Below are 19011 nucleotides of genomic sequence, written 5' to 3' on the forward strand. Positions count from 1 at the left end.
TAAAAATAATTTATTTGCCTGAGAGAACAATATTCCAATAGAAACTTCGTTTTAAATCGATTTTGTTGCTGACAATGTGAGTTTAGATCTCGTAGTCTCAACAGACTTAAGTAAAATGTGTTTTATATGTAAACCATTGTAATGTATAACTGTATTTTGTATATGCTATCACTACTGTCGATGAATACCATACAAAACACCTTTAAAACAATCTTTCTGTTCGAAAATGAAAATGGCTGTAAAAAAAGTTTTTTTTTCATTTTTCACAGAATGCAATAACTAAAAAGAGAAAGACTATGGTGAGACTAGAAATGTGTAACTAAGGGCTCACGTCGCACATTTGTAGTATCACTCTGGATGGGTTAGAAGGCCTGGATTCAACTCTGACTTTGTCCAGAGCCGTGACGTTGCACAGGTTGACTTAAAAGTCTAAAACTTGGTGATTTGCATCCTCCTCTTGAACTAACCACCTCTCCGTGCCTGGTAAAAGTTGAGCTGAGGCATTCAGGTCTTGAATGACCTCCTGAGAGTTAAGAGCTGTGGAGCCTGAGAGAACTGGTCCTGATCCTCGGGGGATAATACAACTCACTGTAAATGCTGCGCAGTTAAGCGAGATGTTAACTTGTTCGTTAGAAATAGCATGTTTAATGAGATCTGTTTACTGTTTCACTGTAGGATGGGCTTGTGTATAAATTGAGTGTGTTTCAGTGCATCAACTCATTTGGACTTGATCTGCTTACACCTGAAAATGCGAGTGCAGGCACTTCTAATAGAAATTCTCTTTCCTGTTCTTGCAATTTTTGGAATTCCAGGTCAGTGATTAGAAGCCGCTGTGACATTTTGCTTACCTCTTCTGTTTTAAATTGAATCTTTGTAATTTGATATTAAATCCGAATTGAACACTTGGTTTCTGCTGAGTTTTCCTTTCTTTTAATTACCATTGATTTCGGTTTGAGTCCAGTTTGTCCTGTCCTCGCTGATTGAATTGGAAACAACTATGTATGAAGTAACGAAATTAAACGGTAGAGGAGTTAAACGTTTATTTTCCATCAGTCTTGACGTTGGATGAAACTTTGAAGATCCCAGAATTACGAGGAATGAGGTAGAGGGAGTAAGTCAGAAGACCATCATTAAAAGAGGAGTATTTCACGAATTGATATATTTATGGCAAATAACGTTCCTGCCTCTGATGACTTGCGACCTTGCATTCTGAAATAGGTAGGTGCAGAAATAATGTCTGCATTATTATTGTGGAGAAGGTGCACAGGCATGAAAAAACTGTCAATGCATCACTCCTATTCAAAAGGAAGGACAGCAAAATGCGGGTAGCTAGATCATTTGAGAAAGCATTGGAATCGGGTAATTACGATGGGATAGCTGAACATTTAGAAAATCTTAATCTCATCAAGTGGAATTTTGCAGACGACAGCAAACTGTATGGAAAGGTACATTTTGAGAGGGATACAAACGCTTTTTTCAGGCAGATATTGATAGATAAAGTAAATGGGCAAAATCTTGCAAATGGTGTATAATGTAGGAAGATGTCAAGTTGTTCATTTGAAAAGGGAGAAAAAGCAATCGAGTTTTATTTAAATGGTGACACGCATCAGGAGGCAGGTACACAAAGGGAAATGGGGCCTTCGGACACACAAAAAACAAAAAATTAGCAAACAGGAACACGTTGTGATAATGAAGGCGTGTGGAATTCTGGACTCTTATTTCAAGAGCGTTGGAGTACAACAGTAGGGAAGTCTTACTGCAAGTTCCATGCAGCTCTGAGAATAGATTTGGAACACTGTGAGCAATTTCGTCCAGTAACAAAGGAAATACATTTTCATCTGGCACAATTCATACGAGGACAATTAGGATGATCATAGGGATGGAAAGACTATCTTATGGTCATAAATTCAACAGTTTTGGAGTCTACTGTCTGGAGTTTAGAAGAATGAACAGTGATCCAATTGAGACATATCAGATTCTTAAGGACCTTGACAGGGTAAATGCTAAGACAATGTTCCCCTCATGGGAGAGAGCTTCGTCTGTTTCTGCTTAAGCAGAAAAGGGGATCATAAACAATTGGAACAGAAATTCTCGATCTCATCCTTGCAATCATTAAAATGAGTCATCAATGGCTGACAGTTATTCTGCCTGGAAACCATAGCCTTCCACTCCCTTGTGTATTCAAATCTGTCTAACTCAATCTTATACGCCAACATCCCATTACCTTCAAGGAAACAGAATTGCACTCTTCAACCACTCTCTTGGAGAATAATACATTTCTTAGTTTCGTTTGAAAAAGGAACCAGTTGATTCTGATACCGTGTCCCCTCGGCTTAATCACTGTAGTCGAAGGAAAATATCTCTTTTTGTGTTCCACTTTGTCTAGTCCCCGAAAGATCTTATATGTTTCAATGAGATCACCTTATATTCTTCCAGACTCGAATGGAGATGGGCATAACCTCACTTCAGCCAACAAGACCTTAATCGCAGGAATGTGGCAAGTGATCCTTCTCTGAGTAACTTCTAAAATAATGCTATTTGTTTTCTTGAAATCAGGACAGCAATCGGTGCAAAGTGATATACCAGTCCTGAAATTACCCTTTGATTATTTCTATGGCACAGACAATGTATTGCTAATGAGATTTCACTGTTTTCCATTGAAGTTCACGTCTAGCATTGCCAGCAGCACATCAGTCTTGTGTAATCCAAGACCTTATCGCTGCACATCTCTGGGTGTTTTGGTACATCTCACGATTTGATCTTCTTCACAGCAAACCTGATGACAGTGCTGATTCTTTCCCAAGGGAAGTGCGGCCTTTCCAAAGGAATCACTCACTGCATGATTGCCATGGCAACAGGAGATATGATGGTCCTTGTCTTCAACGTGATTGTGAGCCAGATCTTCAAGTATCATTTCCCGGATTCACCGCTGAGCTACACCCCCGCCTGCCGACTCAGTGCCTTCCTGCAAGGGTTCAGCCTCCACATCTCCATCTGGTTTACCATCGCCTTCACCTTTGACCGCTTTGTAGCAATTTGCTGCAACAAATTGAAGAGGAGGTTTTGCACTGAAAGAAGTGCTAACGTGGTCATGTTCATTGTGAGTGCTCTTAGCATTCTGGTCAACATTCCCTTGCCTTTTCGCTATGAGCACACCCATGTTCTGAACAATGTACAGTGGGGCTGCCGCACCATCACTGCTTACCTCACTTCACCGGCCTGGGCAGCTCACCAATGGCTCACCAACATCTCAAACATGTTTCTTCCTATTCCCCTGCTCCTGCTGTTGAACATTCTCACCGCTGGCCACATCCGAGCAGCCAGCAGAGTTCGCCAGGCTCTGAAGGACAGCAGCTATGGTGCTGGGGAGATGGGCAGAGATCCCGAGCTGAAGAGCAGGAGGACCTCCATCATTCTGCTCTTCACCATCTCTGGCTGCTTCATGGTGCTGTCGGTACCCATCACTGTCATCCATATCTGCGTCAGATTTACCCACATGACGTCTTTCCAAGTTTCAAACTCACTCTATGTGGCAATCAGGGCAGCGTTCCTGCTGATGTGCACCAGCTCCTGCACAAACACTTGTATTTATGCACTGACGCAGAGGAGATTCAGAGAGGTGGTGAAGAACTTGCTGAAATCTCCTTATGCTCTACTCAGAAAGTTATGAAAATAATTTATATTGATGGGGGGAGTTGGTGGTTTAATGATAACCTCACTGGGCCAGCATTCTAAAACCCAAACTCATATCCTGGGGACATAGGTTGAAATTCCAACGTGGCAAATGATGAATTTTCTGTGCAAATAGCGCGAGCCTAATGTTGATTATGTCGCCATTCATAATTAACATGCGGGAAAATTAATTGTCTTCAAAAATTGATTGTCTTTCGGCAAGAACCTCTGACGGCTTTTAAGCATGTCCATTGTATATGTGATGTCCGATCCACAGCCATGTCGATCTCAGAGCATTAGGATTTAGTCTTAGCTGCCCTTTGGGAAAATGCCAACCTTGGCAGGGATGCCCACATTCTGGAATGAACAAAATAAAATACGTCATTATTAATCAAGTGACTGATATTTTACTGTGTCTTTCGTGATGATACTGCTGCCTTAACAGGGTTCTGTCGTCCTTGTATCTTTTATTCAAACGGGATTTTGAAAGGCTGAGGTTCTGATGCTTCTCTCTAACATCTCTCCCGTAAGAACCTTTAGTTTGAACTAAACGTTTCTTTCCAAGGGCTGTTTTTATGGGATTGTTGCAGCAAATTGGAACAGCTCCTTTGTTAAGTTGTGGGGAGTATCGTGTTGGTTCGGTTGTCCAATTATATTTCAATTTGTGTTTCATTCGGTGGTGTGTAAATAAATTGTTTTACTTGAAGCCAAGTGGTTTGACCAGGTGCATCAAAGCTGGAATATGTACCTTACATCTGCCTAAAACAACTGGAAGAGTTAGACTATGGGCGACCTTCGTGAAATGTTTTGGGAGGTTCTAACCTGGTATTCTTCACTTTTCATTCTGAATTATACAGACAGATAGAATGCTGAAGGGTTGGACAAAGTGGCTAGAATCAATGGTTAGTATGTCCAGAGGACTGGAGATCGATGTAGAGAGGAGATGGAAGTACTGCTGGATGAATTCACAACAACATTGTGACCCGAGTCCATCAAAACTACAGATGGCTTTTTCATGGGGACTGACGACAGCAGCGTCCAGGCCAATATTGAACAACGGCCTTAGTCTGTGACAAGAAGACTTCTTGACACAGTGACAGTGAAGTATTGGCAATATATTTCCAAGTCACGGTGATGTGTGGTTTGAATGGGGACCAGCGGTGGTAGCGTTCCATTGTGTATGCTGTCCTGTCCATCTAAATGGAAGACACCACAAGCTGGGAAGATGCTATGCCAGGAGCCTGGATAGGTTGTTGAATTGCATCTTATGTCGGGTACACATTGCTGCATATGTGCGTTGGCAGAGGGATCGGATGTTAAAGGCATTAGATGGTGCATCAATACTGTGCGTGTCTTGCTACGTATGAGCATATAGCGGAAGAGGGGGTCGACTTTGGATAGATGTGAGCTAGTACATTTATGTGACACAGACCAAGTTAGGAATTGCAGGGTTAATGGTTGGGAACTGGTGAGTGTTGTCGAGCGGAGTGACCTCGGAAGGCAGGTGCATAGTTTCTTCAAAGTTGTACATTGGTAGACGGGTGATTAAGGAGACGTTTCGAATGCTTGCTTTCATTGGTTAGAAATTGAGTATAAAATTGGGACATCTTGTTGCGGCAGAGCAGATCATTATTACAGCTACATTTGGCGTACTGAATACAATTCGGTTAGTCCTGCAATAGGTAGGGTGTTATTGAACTGGAATTGGCGTAGAAAACAATTGTAAAGATATTACTGAGATTGGAGGGAAAGACGATTAGCAGCAGCTGGATATGTCGTGACACTTCTTAATCTTTGGACCAGAGGGATGATCTCATAGAGGTTTATAAAATCATGGCTGGGCACAGATAAGGGGAATAGCCAAGGTCTTTTCCCCAGGATATGGAATTTTAAAACATAAGGGCATAGATATTAGGATAAAAAGGGAAACATTTTAATGGGACCTGAGGGGTATAGTTTTCACACAGAGGGTGATGTTCATATAGAACGAACAGTCAGAGGAAATGGAGAGCTGAGTACAATGACACCATTTTGCATGACATTTGGACAGATGTGGGTACAAAGATGTTTCAGCGTAATTTGAACAATTTGAACAATGGCCAAATGCACAGCAGATGAAGATGACAGATGGATAAATGTGACTGTATCCACTTTAATACCAAAAACGGGAAGGCAGAATATTACCTGAATGACAATACATTGGGAGGTTAGGAGGTGCAACAATTCATGGTTGCGCATGTACACCAATCTGTGAAAGTAAGCATGCAGGTGAAGAAGGTAATGAAGAAAGCAAATAAATGCTGTCTGAATCGCAAAAGCATTTGAGAAATGGAGAAGTGCTATCTTGTTGTGATTATTTCGGGTTTTGGTGAGACCACATCTGGGATATCAAGTGCAGATTTGGTCTCCTTATCTGATGAGAAAGTTATTGGCATTGAGGAAACATAACGAAAATTTTCCAGACTGAATCCTGGGTTGGCAGGACTGACCTATGTAGATTGGATATTTTCACTGAAGTTTAGAAGAATGAGAGAGGATGTTAGACCAATTTAGTTCTCTAAAACTAACCTTAAAACTCAAAAATTCCAACAAGACTGAGCAGGGCAAGAGTACGAATAATGATCCGATTAAAGGAGAGTTATGAACCTGTGGTCATACTCTGTGCACTTAGGACTGAGATGAAGAGAGGTTCTTTCACCGAGAGTGGTGAGCCTCCACAACTTTCTGCCTTAGGATGAGGGTGAGCCTAAAATATTAAGTGCTTTCAAGAAGGAGTTTATTTTATTCTGAGGGTTAAGGGAGCAAAGGGTATCAGGAGAAAAATGTACTGAGTTGGATGAAAGTCTGAATCCCAGATTTCAAAATAATCATAAATCTAATCTGGAGAACTCCAGTATCATCAATGTTACAAATGAAACAGATATCAAAAAAACAAAAGATTTGAAGTTTCTGAAGAGCACAATGTGAAATGAATAAAATCATAATGAAACTAAAATCCAACATGAATTCACATGCAAATTGTTCTCAACATAATTGTGTTTTCACATGAAAGAACAGGTAAGCAATAATTGACCTCAAACATTAACCAGACATCGCTGCCAGACAGGCCACCAGCATGAGGCACACAACGGTTTAGTGACAAAAACCTGCTCAATTGCGTCCAGTACAATATAAGTTCCTTTCTTTGAGGATTCAGCCACAAATCTTCATTTTAGGGCAGCTCCCAAGCAAGTCCGTTTTAAATGCTCCAAACAGTCGCAGTTATTTTGCAAAATGATGGACTGCCGTGGAACCTCCTTAGCACTGTTCACGAGAATCTGACTCTTATTTTTCCACAAGAGTCACTTTTATCTGACACTTAAGTAACAGCCCTGTACAATGAATGCTCGCCAAATCAACAAGTTCCTGTTTAGCACCGGAACTGTGACAATCACCATATTGCTTCTCGTCTCTGCTTCTTCATCCTCTTTACAGCAGACTCCAGGTCATTCCTTTTTAAGTTATGGGATCACTCCTAAGTTATGATAGTGCTGTATCCCATGAAATTGTTTGCTGTTTGGCAGATACGTCCTTATAATTGAAATATACAATCTGTGGCTTGTAAATATCAGGCATGAACAAATTTTCCAAGAATAGAGTCATCCATACTCTCTTGGCCATCACTGCCTGTTCGACTTTTTGTGTTTTTGGACCACAAAGTCCATATAAACAATACTTCTGAGCACCACGTAGAACCCCAGCATTATGTGATGAGCGACTCTACTTGAAACTTATTGCTTATCCCACATTAGGATAAAACCTTTTCTGAGAAGGATAGGACATTCAGTTTACACTTGGATAGATGCAGGTCTCGAAACTGTTTAAGGATAGAGAGCAGGCTATTCAGGAGTGGGATGAGGCCAAAATTCTTCAACCAACGTTGTGAACTTGTGGAATTCTCTGCCGTATGAAGTATTTGCGATAATGACATTAAATGATTTGTAGAAGGAGTTGGGCGTAGTTTTTAGTGTTGAAGGAATAACAATGTATGTGGAGAAAGCGGAAACAAGGTACTGAGATCAATGATCAGTCATAATCATGTTAATGCCAGAAGAGGCTTAAATGATTTATCCCAAAAAGCCTGGTGATATGTAATTGCCCCTCGGGAGAAAAGTGGGATGTGGCACGGCCTTCTTTGCCCTTGCTGTTACTGAACACACATGAAATCGCCCCACCTTTCAATTCTGCTTTGGCAGTGCTTCAAGAGCGAAGATGACTTGTTTTGATTGTGGCTTAAAAGAGTCTGAGAGGAGTGATGATGCTGCTACTTTAACAAGATTATGTTGACCTTGGTTTTCTTTCAGAGAGGTCGTAAAAGACTCCGAAATGTCTATGTTTGAATATTTTTGAGGGCCAATTTGATCATAGCTAACAGATACTGCCTCAAGCACAGGCTTTCAAGTTTAAAAATAAAGCATTTGTCCAGTGAAAGGGGAGTGGGGTCTTCCCCCAGCTTAGCTTTTCTCTGGTTTGATTTGGTCTTTGTCAGTCAGCTATTCACTGCAAGCAGTCAGCCAGTTGTGAAGCTGCTGGACCCATGCTGAACCTGTCTCTCTGAATTCTCTCCTGTAAGACCCTGTGTTTGATTTTACCTCTTGTGCCATGAGGTGTTTGTGCAGGATGTTGCAAGTTTTGATAATTTGTTGGGTTTTCAGACGGGGTAAGTTATTAGGTATTCTGTCTCTTTTGTTTGTGTTTCATGCATTAATCTTGTAAATAAATACTGTATTAATTAATATTAAGTTGGTTGACCAGCCGCATCTCTCCTGGAATATCCACTTTACACATGCTTAAAACAACTGTCAAGCTCAGTGTCTGGGCTGCACTGTTGAAATATTTTGAGGGGGTTGGGCATGGTGTATCACAGAGGTCTGCCACATGTGGGAGAATGCCTGCTTAAAATACAAAGCCAAAACGCTGAAAGCGACAGCAGAAAATACTTGACTGCTCGGTCAGTCAAGCAGCATCTGTTGAGATATAAACAGTGTCAACATTGAAGATGGCTGCAGAAAGACTCGCTGCCTCTGTCAGAGAACACCCCCCCCCCCCCCACCCAATTCTCAAGAAGGGTTACACACGAAACGTTGATTTCTCTAAGTCCTGATGCTGCCTCCCTTGCTATGTTCTTGTAGCTTCCCGTTTGTCTCCAAAAGACTCAGTGATTGCAGGTGAGAAATGGAGGTTGCAGCTCCCACTCTCCAATGCGGCTGGGAAACAGCTCTATGGCAAGGTACTAGGAGCGTGCGTGCACTTAGGCAGCTGAGCTTTCAAAGCGAAGTGACGAAGTTGCAGCGCTCCGAAAACTTGTGATATCGAATAAACCTGTTGGACTATAAGCTGGTGTCGTGTCACTTCTGTATCTATCGATTGCATTCGAACACCAGCGCCTCCACGTCAGTTTCTGATGTTTACTGACTGTATACGACATCACATTGTATGCCGGGCATGAATGCCTGCCATTAATCACCAGTGCAAATAAAGCAAAACTTGCGAATTCCAGGCTCTCCCTCCAAATCAATTAGTTCTTGATTTGTCCTCAGAAACTGTACTTTAAAAACAAAAGTCAAGGTGTATTGCAGGTTCCTCTTTGCAAGTTAGAATGTAATGCAGCATCATTTTCTGTCTGATTAACACTTTGGTGAAGTGCCTTCGATTATGGCATTATCTGAAGCATCGTTGCAATTGGTCCCTGCGAGAGGTAACGAAGTGATCAAACACGATTTCACGGTGTCGTAGAACAATCTGGAGGTCCTCCTCTTGGTGTCACACAGGTAGATGGGACACATGAGGCTCATACATAGTCAGGTTTAAGGGACAAGTAATTAAACGATCTACAGTCAGAAATATCTGGAGAACAGCCGGCGATAATCAATGAATGCAAAATTTAACCAACAGAGCGTGAGTACTCTCAGTTTGGATTAATGCTTACTGGAGGCTGCATATTGTTATGGGCCAGGCAAGACGTCCTCAAAATATTTCAAGAATGTAGCCTAGACCCTAACATTTTTTGTTATTTTAAAGACAGATGTGGAGTGGATATTCCAGGAGAGATAGAGCTGGTCAAATCACTCGGCTTTAAGCATCACAGAATTTATTTAAGCTCTAGAGTTGAAGCATGAACAAAAGGAAACTGAATTTAGAATAACTCAATCATTGAAAATCCACTAGGTGTCAAGTGAGGACTGCAGATGCTGGAGAATAGAGTCAAGATGAGAGTGGGTCAGGCAGCATCCGAGGAGCAGCAAAATCGACGTTTCGGGCAGGAGCCCTGCATTTGGAAACGGATGAAGTATCAGGTTTGAAAATCCAACTGACTCGACATAACTATTTATCCAAGCAGGTGTTCCAATTCCCACTACATTGTATAGACACATCCTTTGGTAAAAGCCATCTTCAAACACACATTCTTACAGGCTGGAGAGATTTCTGAGAGAGAAGCCAGTAAAGAATCACCTGCTGCAGCATGGAAACTTTAACATGTACTAGCTTCTGCTGCACCTACCATCAGCTTCTCTGCTGCAACTAAACCAAACTAGAAAAAAAACCTGAAATGGGAGAACTGGCCAAACCCCTGCCTTTCTTAAAGTAGGCAATATGGCACCACTGCCATTACGACTTCTTTTGAAAAAAAAATCAATACACTTGCACACTCAGGAACCTGTCCACTGTAGAAAAGCAGGAACTTGGTCAAACATTGCACTTCTTTACTTAAACAAAATCTTTGGGGACAATTATCCAGTTATTCTGTGCCAGAACGTTCCGATCAGCTCACTTTGGAGTTAACAAATGGTTCTCAGTGCCATTGACAGGTTGATGTTGCAAACTGTTCTTCAGATCTAAGGGACAGGGGGAAAGTCATGAGGTTTACTTTGTTGAAATGAGAGTGGGCAATTGGAATAGACTATCTGGGGAAGTTTGGAGATCTTTTGCGTCAAAACAAAATACAAAGAGAGTAGTAATTGTTGTAGAAAAGAGATCTAGAATTACAAAAGAAAAATAAGTTCTCACTGAAAGCTAAAGTATATGAAAGAACGTACATACATTCAGTGGGTATTAGTGAAGTGAAAATATCTAAGTGGAACAGAGACTCAAAGACTGAATTTGATATGATTAGTACATTCGGAACGATGACAGGGGAGGAACGATGTGTATACTGGTGACGGATCATCCTTTGAATGCACTGCTAGTTGTATGGATAGTGAGGACAGGGGTTACAGTCGGGTGTGTTTGAGAGTGATTATTCTCCAGAGATGCTGTCAGATGACCTGGACTTTTTCAGTACTTTGTTTTTATTTCAGATCTCCAGCAGCTATGGCATTTTGTTTTAACATTAGTTTGTCTTTTACAGAATACAGAGAAGATAAGACGATAAGATGATCAAGCACAAATAAGCCAATCAGTCTGGTGAATTCGTTCCATCACACAATGAGATTATGTCTGATAATCAATAGAATGATTAGGAAATGAGGTGCAACAATTCCTGGGTGTCCTTGTCTCTGACAATAAATATGCAGGTGCTGCAGATACTGAAGAAAGCAAAAGAAATGTTGTCTGCAGAGCAAAACCAGTTGAGTAATGGCACAGGAGTGTCTTGCTTCGGGCTTCAGTAAGACCACATCTGGACCTTTCAGTGCAGTTTTGGTGTCATCATCTGATGAAGCATGTTTTGTTGTTGCAGGGACTATATCGCAAATTTATCGGGTTCACTCCTGGGATGACAGGACTGAACGATGAAGACAGTCAGGATTATATTCACTGGAGTTTAGAGGAATGAGGGAGGATCTTATAACTGTAAAATTCCATGAAACTGTATGCAAAACTCTAAAATTCTAAGAGGACTAGTCAGGGCATGAATAGGAAGAATAGGAAGTCCAGACACTGAGGTCACAGTCTTAGGATACAAAATTTCTTTTTTAGACGTGATAAGGAGAAATTTCTTTACGAAAGGAGGAGAACGCCTCTTTATTCCCTGCCACAGGAAGAGGTTTAGGCGAAAACATTGAATGATTTCAAAAAGAATTTAATTTTGTTCTTTGCACTAAAGGGATCAAAGGGTTTTGGAAGAAAGCAGGAAAGGGGTACGGACGGCTTCTGATTGGCAGAATTTTGAAATAATCACACTTTTAATCTCGTGAAATGCGGGATTATCAAATGTATTGTTATGAATGACATAGAACAACTTAAAAGGATTGAAATTACTGCATGAGGCAGCGTGAAATGTGAACAAAATCACACTTCTTTTTTTTGTCCCATAATGAAGTAAAATATAGCACGAATTCAAATGGAAATCCTGATTAATGTAATTGTGCTTACACGTGAAAGAACAGGTACAACAATGACTTATCCAACCCATTCACTAAACAATCTACTCAGCTTTCGGGGCACGACGAGGGACAAAATCCTCCACAGCTCTACCTCGAGTAGAATTCGAGACATTTCTTTTAGGATGAAGGCATCAATTCTCACCTTACAATATCTCCCAAACAAACCAAGTTCAACCAGCACAGAGTTTTCCAAAATAATGGACTGCTGGTGGAAACCCCTTAGAGCTGATCAAGAGAATAGAAATGGTGTGGTTCAGCCCGAGTCACCTTTCTCTGACCTTACAGTGGCATACCTTTTCAAGTGTAGACTGGTAATTATCACCAATTCCTGGAGAGTAGAGGACCTTGTCGCACTCACAATATTTCTCTTTGTGTCCTCTTCCTCCCCGTCTTCCCTGAAGCCACCAGGTTACTCCGATCGACGTTATTGGATCACTCCAGCCGAGCCATCCAATATCCAATGGTTTTGTTCTATCATTTCTATCCCATTTGCTCCAGAAAGGTCCTTCCAACCCAAGGTATTCTATCCCTCCAATCTCCTTCTGAATTCCCTCATGACCAAGTCCAAATATCAGACATCATTGGCTTCCACCAAAACTCCAGCATCTTGGGTCTTTGAGACTTGACTTGACACTTGACAAAATCGACATATGGCGGATGTTTCCTCACATGGAGAAATCTGGGTGGAGAGGTAACTGCTTTCTGATTTGTAGTAGAAAATTTAAAACAGACATCAGGAGAAATTTCTTCCTGCAACGGTCATGATTCTATGGAATGTGTGATGGATGCTGGAACATTGAGTGAATTTAAGAATGATGTTGGCAGATTGTTATTTAGTAATAGATGAAATGATTATGGTTTTCTTAGTCCCTAAGGCGAAATGCAAAATCCGGTGATATGTTGACGTGAAAATATTTTATCAGTAGTTATCTGAACTGCAGAACTGCAGTGGCTCCTTCCAGAAATGTATTGAACACAGGAAAAAAAAAACATTGAATGAACACAGGAATGTTTAAAGCATTATTTTTCTTCTGGTGAGATATTGTGGGGAACGAAATGAATTTTTGGGACTTTAAAACTGGAGCTGTCTTGCATGATAATAATTTATTTGCCTGAGAGAACAATATTCCAATAGAAACTTCGTTTTAAATCGATTTTGTTGCTAACAATGTGAGTTTAGATCTCCTAGTCTAAACAGACTTAAGAAAAATGAGTGTTATATGTCAACCATTGTAATGTATAACTGTATATTGTATATGCTATCACTGCTGTCGGTGAATACCATAGAAATCACGTTTAAAACAATCTTTCTGTTCGAAAATGAAAATGGCTGTGAAAAAAATTTTCTTTTCATTTTTCACAGAATGCAATAACTAAAAAGAGAAAGACTATGGTGAGACTAGAAATGTGTAACTGAGGGCTCACGTCGCACATTTGTAGGATCACTCTGGATGGGTTAGAAGGCCTGGATTCAACTCTGACTTTGTCCAGAGCCGTGACGTAGCACAGGTTGATTTAAAAGTCTAAATCTTGGTGATTTGCATCCTCCTCTTGAACTAACCAACACTCCGTGCCTGGTAAAAGTTGAGCTGAAGCATTCAGGTCTTGAATGACCTCCTGAGAATTAAGAGCTGTGGAGCCTGAGAGAACTGGTCCTGGTCCTCGGGTGATAATACAGCTCACTGTAAATGCTGCTCAGTTAAGCGAGATGTTAATTTGTTCGTTAGAAATAGCATATTTAATGAGATCTGTTTACTGTTTCACTGGAGGATTGGCTTGTGTATAAATTGAGTGTGTTTCAGTGCATTAACTCATTTGGACTTTGCTTACACCTGAAAATGCGAGTGCAGGCGCTTCTAATAGAAATTCTCTTTCCTGTTCTTGCAATTTTTGGAATTCCAGGTAAGCGATTAGAAGCCGCTGTGACATTTTGCTTACCTCTTCTGTTTTAAATTAAATCTTTGCAATTTCATATATACTCCGAATTGAACACTTGCTTCCTGCTGAGTTTTCCTTTCTTTTAATTACCATTGATTTCGGTTTGAGTCCAGTTTGTCCTGTCCGAGCTGATTGAATTGGAAACAACTATGTTTGAAGTAACGAAATTAAACGGTAGAGGAGTTAAACGTTTATTTTCCATCAGTCTTGACGTTGGATGAAACTTTGAAGATCCCAAAATTACAAGGAATGAGGTCGAGGGAGTAAGTCAGAAGACCATCATTAAAAGAGGAGTATTTCACGAATTGATATGGTTTATGGCAAATAACGTTCCTGCCTCTGATGATTTGCAACCTTGCATTCTGAAATAGGTAGGTGCAGAAATAATGTCTGCGTTATTATTGTGGAGAAGTTGCACAGGCATGAAAAAACTGTCAATGCATCACTCCTATTCAAAAGGAAGGACAGCAAAATGCGGGTAGCTAGATCAGTTGAAAAAGCATTGGAATCTGGGAATCACGATGGGATAGCAGAACATTTAGAAAATCTTAATGTCATCAAGTGGAATTTTGCAGACGATAGCAAACTGTATGGAAAGGCACATTTTGAGAGGGATACAAACGTTTTTTTTTTCAGACAGATACTGATAGATAAAGTAAATGGGCAAAATCCTGCAAATGGTGTATAATGTGGGAAGATGTCAAGTTGTTCATTTGAGAAGGGTGAAAAAGCAATTTGTGGAAGCAGGTACACAAAGGAAGATGGGGCCTTCGGACATACAAAAAACAGAAAATTAGCAAACAGGAACACGTTGTGATAAGGAAGGCGTGTGGAATTCTGGCCTCATATTTCAAGAGGGTTGGAGTACAACAGTAGGGACATCTTATTGCAAGTTCCATGCAGCTCTGAGAATAGATTTGGAACACTGTGAGCAATTTCGTCCAGTAACAAAGGAAATACATTTTCATCTGGCACAATTCATACGAGGACAATTAGGATGATCAGAGGGATGGAACGACTGTCTTATGGTCGTAAATTCAACAGTTTTGGTGTCTACTGTCTGGAGTTTAGAAGAATGAACAGTGATCCAATTGAGACATATCAGATTCTTAAGGATCTTGACAGGGTAAATGCTAAGACAATGTTCCCCTCATGGGAGAGTGCTTTGGCTGTTTCAGCTTAAGCAGAAAATGGGATCATTAACAATTGGAACAGAAATTCTCGATCTCATCCTTGTAATCATTAAAATTAGTCATCAATGGCTGACAGTTATTCTGCCTGGAAACCAGAGCCTTCCACTCCTTTGTGTATCCAAATCTGTCTAGCTCAATCTTATACGCCAACATCCCATTACCTTCAAGGGAACAGAATTGCACTCTCCAACCACTCTCTCGGAGAATAATACATTTCTTACCTTTGTTTGAAAAAGGAAACAATTTATTCTGATACCTTGTCCCCTCGGCTTAATCACTGTAGTCGAAAGTAAATATCTCTTTTTGTGTTCCATTTTGTCTCGTCCCCGCAAGATCTTATATGTTTCAATGAAATCACCTTATATTCTTCCAGACTCGAATGTAGATGGGCATAACCTCACTTCAGCCAACAAGACCTTAATCGCAGTAATGTGGCAAGTGGTCCTTCTCTGAGTGACTTCTAAAATAATGCTATTTGTTTTCTTGAAATCAGGAGAGCAAACGGTGCAAAGTGATGAGCAATAGAATATACCAGTCCTGAAATTACCCTTTGATTATTTCCATGACACAGACAATGTATCGCTAATGAGATTTCACTGTTTTCCATTGAAGTTCAAGTCTAGCATTGCCAGCAGCACATCAGTCTTGTCTAACCCAAGACCTCATCGCTGCACATCTCTGGGTGTTTGGATACATCTCACGATTTGATTTTCCTTACAGCGAACCTGATGACAGTGCTGATTCTTTCCCAAGGGAAGTGCGGCCTTTCCAAAGGAATCACTCACTACATGATTGCCATGGCAACAGGAGATATGATGGTCCTTGTCTTCAACGTGATTGTGAGCCAGATCTTCAAGTATCATTTGCCGGATTCACTGCTGAACTACACCTCCGCCTGCCGACTCAGTGCCTTCCTGCAAGGGTTCAGCATCCAACTCTCCATCTGGTTTACCATCGCCTTCACCTTTGACCGCTTTGTAGCAATTTGCTGCAACAAATTGAAGGGGATCTATTGCACTGAAAGAATGGCTAACGTGGTTATATTCATCGTGAGTTCTCTTAACGTCATGGTCAACATTCCCTTGCCTTTTCGCTATGAGCCCACCCATGTTCTGAACAATGTACAGTGGGGCTGCCGCACCGTCACCACTTACCTCACTTCACCGGCCTGGGCAGCTCACCGGTGGCTCTCCAACATCTCAAACATGTTTCTTCCTATTCCCCTGCTCCTGCTGTTGAACACTCTCACCGCTGGCCATATCCTTGCAGCCAGCAGAGTTCGCCGGGCTCTGAAGGACAGCAGCTATGGTGCTGGGGAAATGGGCAGAGACCCCGAGCTGAAGAGCAGGAGGACCTCCATCATTCTGCTCTTCACCATCTCTGGCTGCTTCATGGTGCTGTCAGGCCCCATCACTGTCATCCATATCTGTGTCAGCTTTACCCACATTACGTCTCTCCAAGTTTCAAACTCACTCTATGTGGCAATCAGGGCAGCGTTCCTGCTGATGTGCACCAGCTCCTGCACAAATACTTGTATTTATGCACTGACCCAGAGGAGATTCAGAGAGGAGGTGAAGAACTTGCCGAAATCTCCTTATGCTCTATTCAGAAAGTTATGAAAATAATTTGTATTGATGGGAGGAGTTGGTGGTTTAATGGGCTGCACGGTGGCACAGTGGTTAGCACTGCTGCCTCACAGCGCCAGAGACCCGGGTTCAGTTCCCGCCTCAGGCGACTGACTGTGTGGAGTTTGCACGTTCTCCCCGTGTCTGCGTGGGTTTCGTCCGGGTGCACCGGTTTCCTCCCACAGTCCAAAATGTGCAGGCTAGGTGAATTGGCCAAGTTAAATTGCCCGTAGTGTTAGATGAAGGGGTAAATGTCGGGGAATGGGTCTGGGTGGGTTGCGCTTCGGCGGGTCGGTGTGGACTTGTTGGGCCGAAGGGCCTGTTTCCACACTGTAAGTAATCTAATCTAATCTAATAACCTCACTGGGCAAGCATTCTAAAACCTAATCTCATATCCTGGGGACATAGGTTGAAATTCCACCGTGGCAAATAGAACATAGAACATAGAACAATACAGCACAGAACAGGTCCTTCGGCCCACAATGTTGTGCTGAACATTTGTCCTACCTTAAGCACCCATCCATATACCTATCCAATTGCCGCTTAAAGGTCACCAAAGATTCTGACTCTACCACTCCCATAGGCAGCGCATTCCATGCCCCCACCACTCTCTGGGTAAAGAACCCACCCCTGACATCTCCCCTACACCTTCCATCTTTCACCTTAAATTTATGTCCCCTTGTAACACTCTGTTGCACCCGGGGAAAAAAGTTTCTGACTGTCTACTCTATCTATTCCTCTGGTCATCTTATACACCTCTATCAAGTCACCCCTCATCCTTCGCCGTTCCAACGAGAAAAGGCCTAGCACTCTCAACCTATCCTCATTCGACCTATTCTCCATTCCAGGCAATATCCTGGTAAATCTTCTCTGCACCCTCTCCAAAGCTTCCACATCTTTCCTAAAGTGAGGCGACCAGAACTGCACACAGTACTCCAAATGTGGCCTAACCAAAGTCCTATCCAGTTGCAACATCACTTCACGACTCTTGAATTCAATTCCTCTGCTAATGAACACTAATACACCATAGGCTTTCTTACAAGCTCTGTCCACCTGAGTGGCAACTTTTAAAGATCTATGAACATAGAGCCCAAGTTCCCTCTGTTCCTCCACCTCAGTAAGAACCCTACCATTAACCTGATATTCCGCATTCTTATTTGTCTTTCCAAAATGGACAACCTCACACTTGGCAGGGTTGAACTCCATCTGTCACTCCTCAGCCCAGCTCTGCATCATATCCAAGTCTCTTTGCAGCCGACAACAGCCCTCCTCACTATCCACAACTCCACCAATCTTCGTTGAATTTTCTATGCAAATAGCGCGAGCACAATGTTGATTATGTCGCCATTCATGATTAACATGCGGGAAAATTAATTGTCTTCAAAAATTGATTGTCTTTTCGGCGAGAACCTCTGACGGCTTTTAAGCATCTCCATCGTATATGTGATGTACGATCCACAGCCATGTCGATCTCAGAACATTAGGATTGACTCTTAGCTGGCCTTTGGGAAAATGCCAACCTTGGCAGGGATGCCCACATTCTTGAATGAACAAAATAAAATACGTCATTATTAATCAAGTGACTGATATTTTACTGTGTCTTTCGTGATGATACTGCTGCCTTAACAGGGTTCTGTTGTCCTTGTATCTTTTATTCAAATGGGATTGTAAAAGGCAGAGGTTCTGATGCCTCTCTCTAACATCTCTCCCGTAAGAACCTGTAGTTTGAACTAAACGTTTCTTTCCAAGTGCTGTTTTTATGGGGTTGTTGCAGAAAATTGTAACAGCTCCTTTGTTAAGTTGTGGGGTTTGTCGTGATGGCTCAGTTGTCCAATTATATTTCAATTTGTATTTCATTCAGTGGTGTGTAAATAAATTGTTTTACTTGAAGCCAAGTGGTTTGACCAGGTGCATCAAAGCTGGAATATGTACCTTACATCTGCCTAAAACAACTGGAAGAGTTAGAGTATGGGCGACCTTCGTGAAATGTTTAGGGAGGTTCTAACCTGGTATTCTACACTTTTCACTCTGAATTGATATAAACAGTTAGAACGCTGAAGGGTTGGACCAAGTGGATAGAAACAATGGTTAGTAAGTCCAGAGGACTGGAGATCGAAGTAGAAAGGAGATGGAAGTACTACTGGATGAATTCACAACAACATTGTGACCCGGATCCATCAAAACTACAGATGGCTTTTTCATGGGTACTGATGAAAGCAG

At 41.6% G+C, this 19011-nt stretch overlaps 2 protein-coding genes across 2 annotated transcripts; both read left to right on the forward strand.

The window, feature by feature from the left end:
- Positions 1–2779: 2779 nt before the first annotated feature.
- On the forward strand, positions 2780–3670 carry LOC148140414 (putative G protein-coupled receptor 139). The gene has a single exon (XM_087978711.1). The coding sequence runs from the start codon at positions 2780–2782 to the stop codon at positions 3668–3670; it is 891 nt and encodes a 296-aa protein (XP_087834837.1).
- Positions 3671–15894: 12224 nt separating this feature from the next.
- Positions 15895–16785, forward strand: LOC148140415 (putative G protein-coupled receptor 139). Its single transcript, XM_087978713.1, has one exon. The coding sequence runs from the start codon at positions 15895–15897 to the stop codon at positions 16783–16785; it is 891 nt and encodes a 296-aa protein (XP_087834839.1).
- Positions 16786–19011: the final 2226 nt, after the last annotated feature.

The sequence above is a fragment of the Chiloscyllium plagiosum genome, unplaced genomic scaffold (assembly GCF_037043375.1).
Source record: "Chiloscyllium plagiosum isolate Xiang-an unplaced genomic scaffold, Cpla_swu_hap1 HiC_scaffold_35, whole genome shotgun sequence".
Classification (NCBI taxonomy): Eukaryota; Metazoa; Chordata; class Chondrichthyes; order Orectolobiformes; family Hemiscylliidae; genus Chiloscyllium; species Chiloscyllium plagiosum.

Excerpts from the sequence above, each read along its gene's own strand:
- LOC148140414 (XM_087978711.1), top strand. The coding sequence starts at position 2,780 with ATGACAGTGCTGATTCTTTCCCAAGGGAAGTGCGGCCTTTCCAAAGGA.
- LOC148140415 (XM_087978713.1), top strand. The coding sequence starts at position 15,895 with ATGACAGTGCTGATTCTTTCCCAAGGGAAGTGCGGCCTTTCCAAAGGA.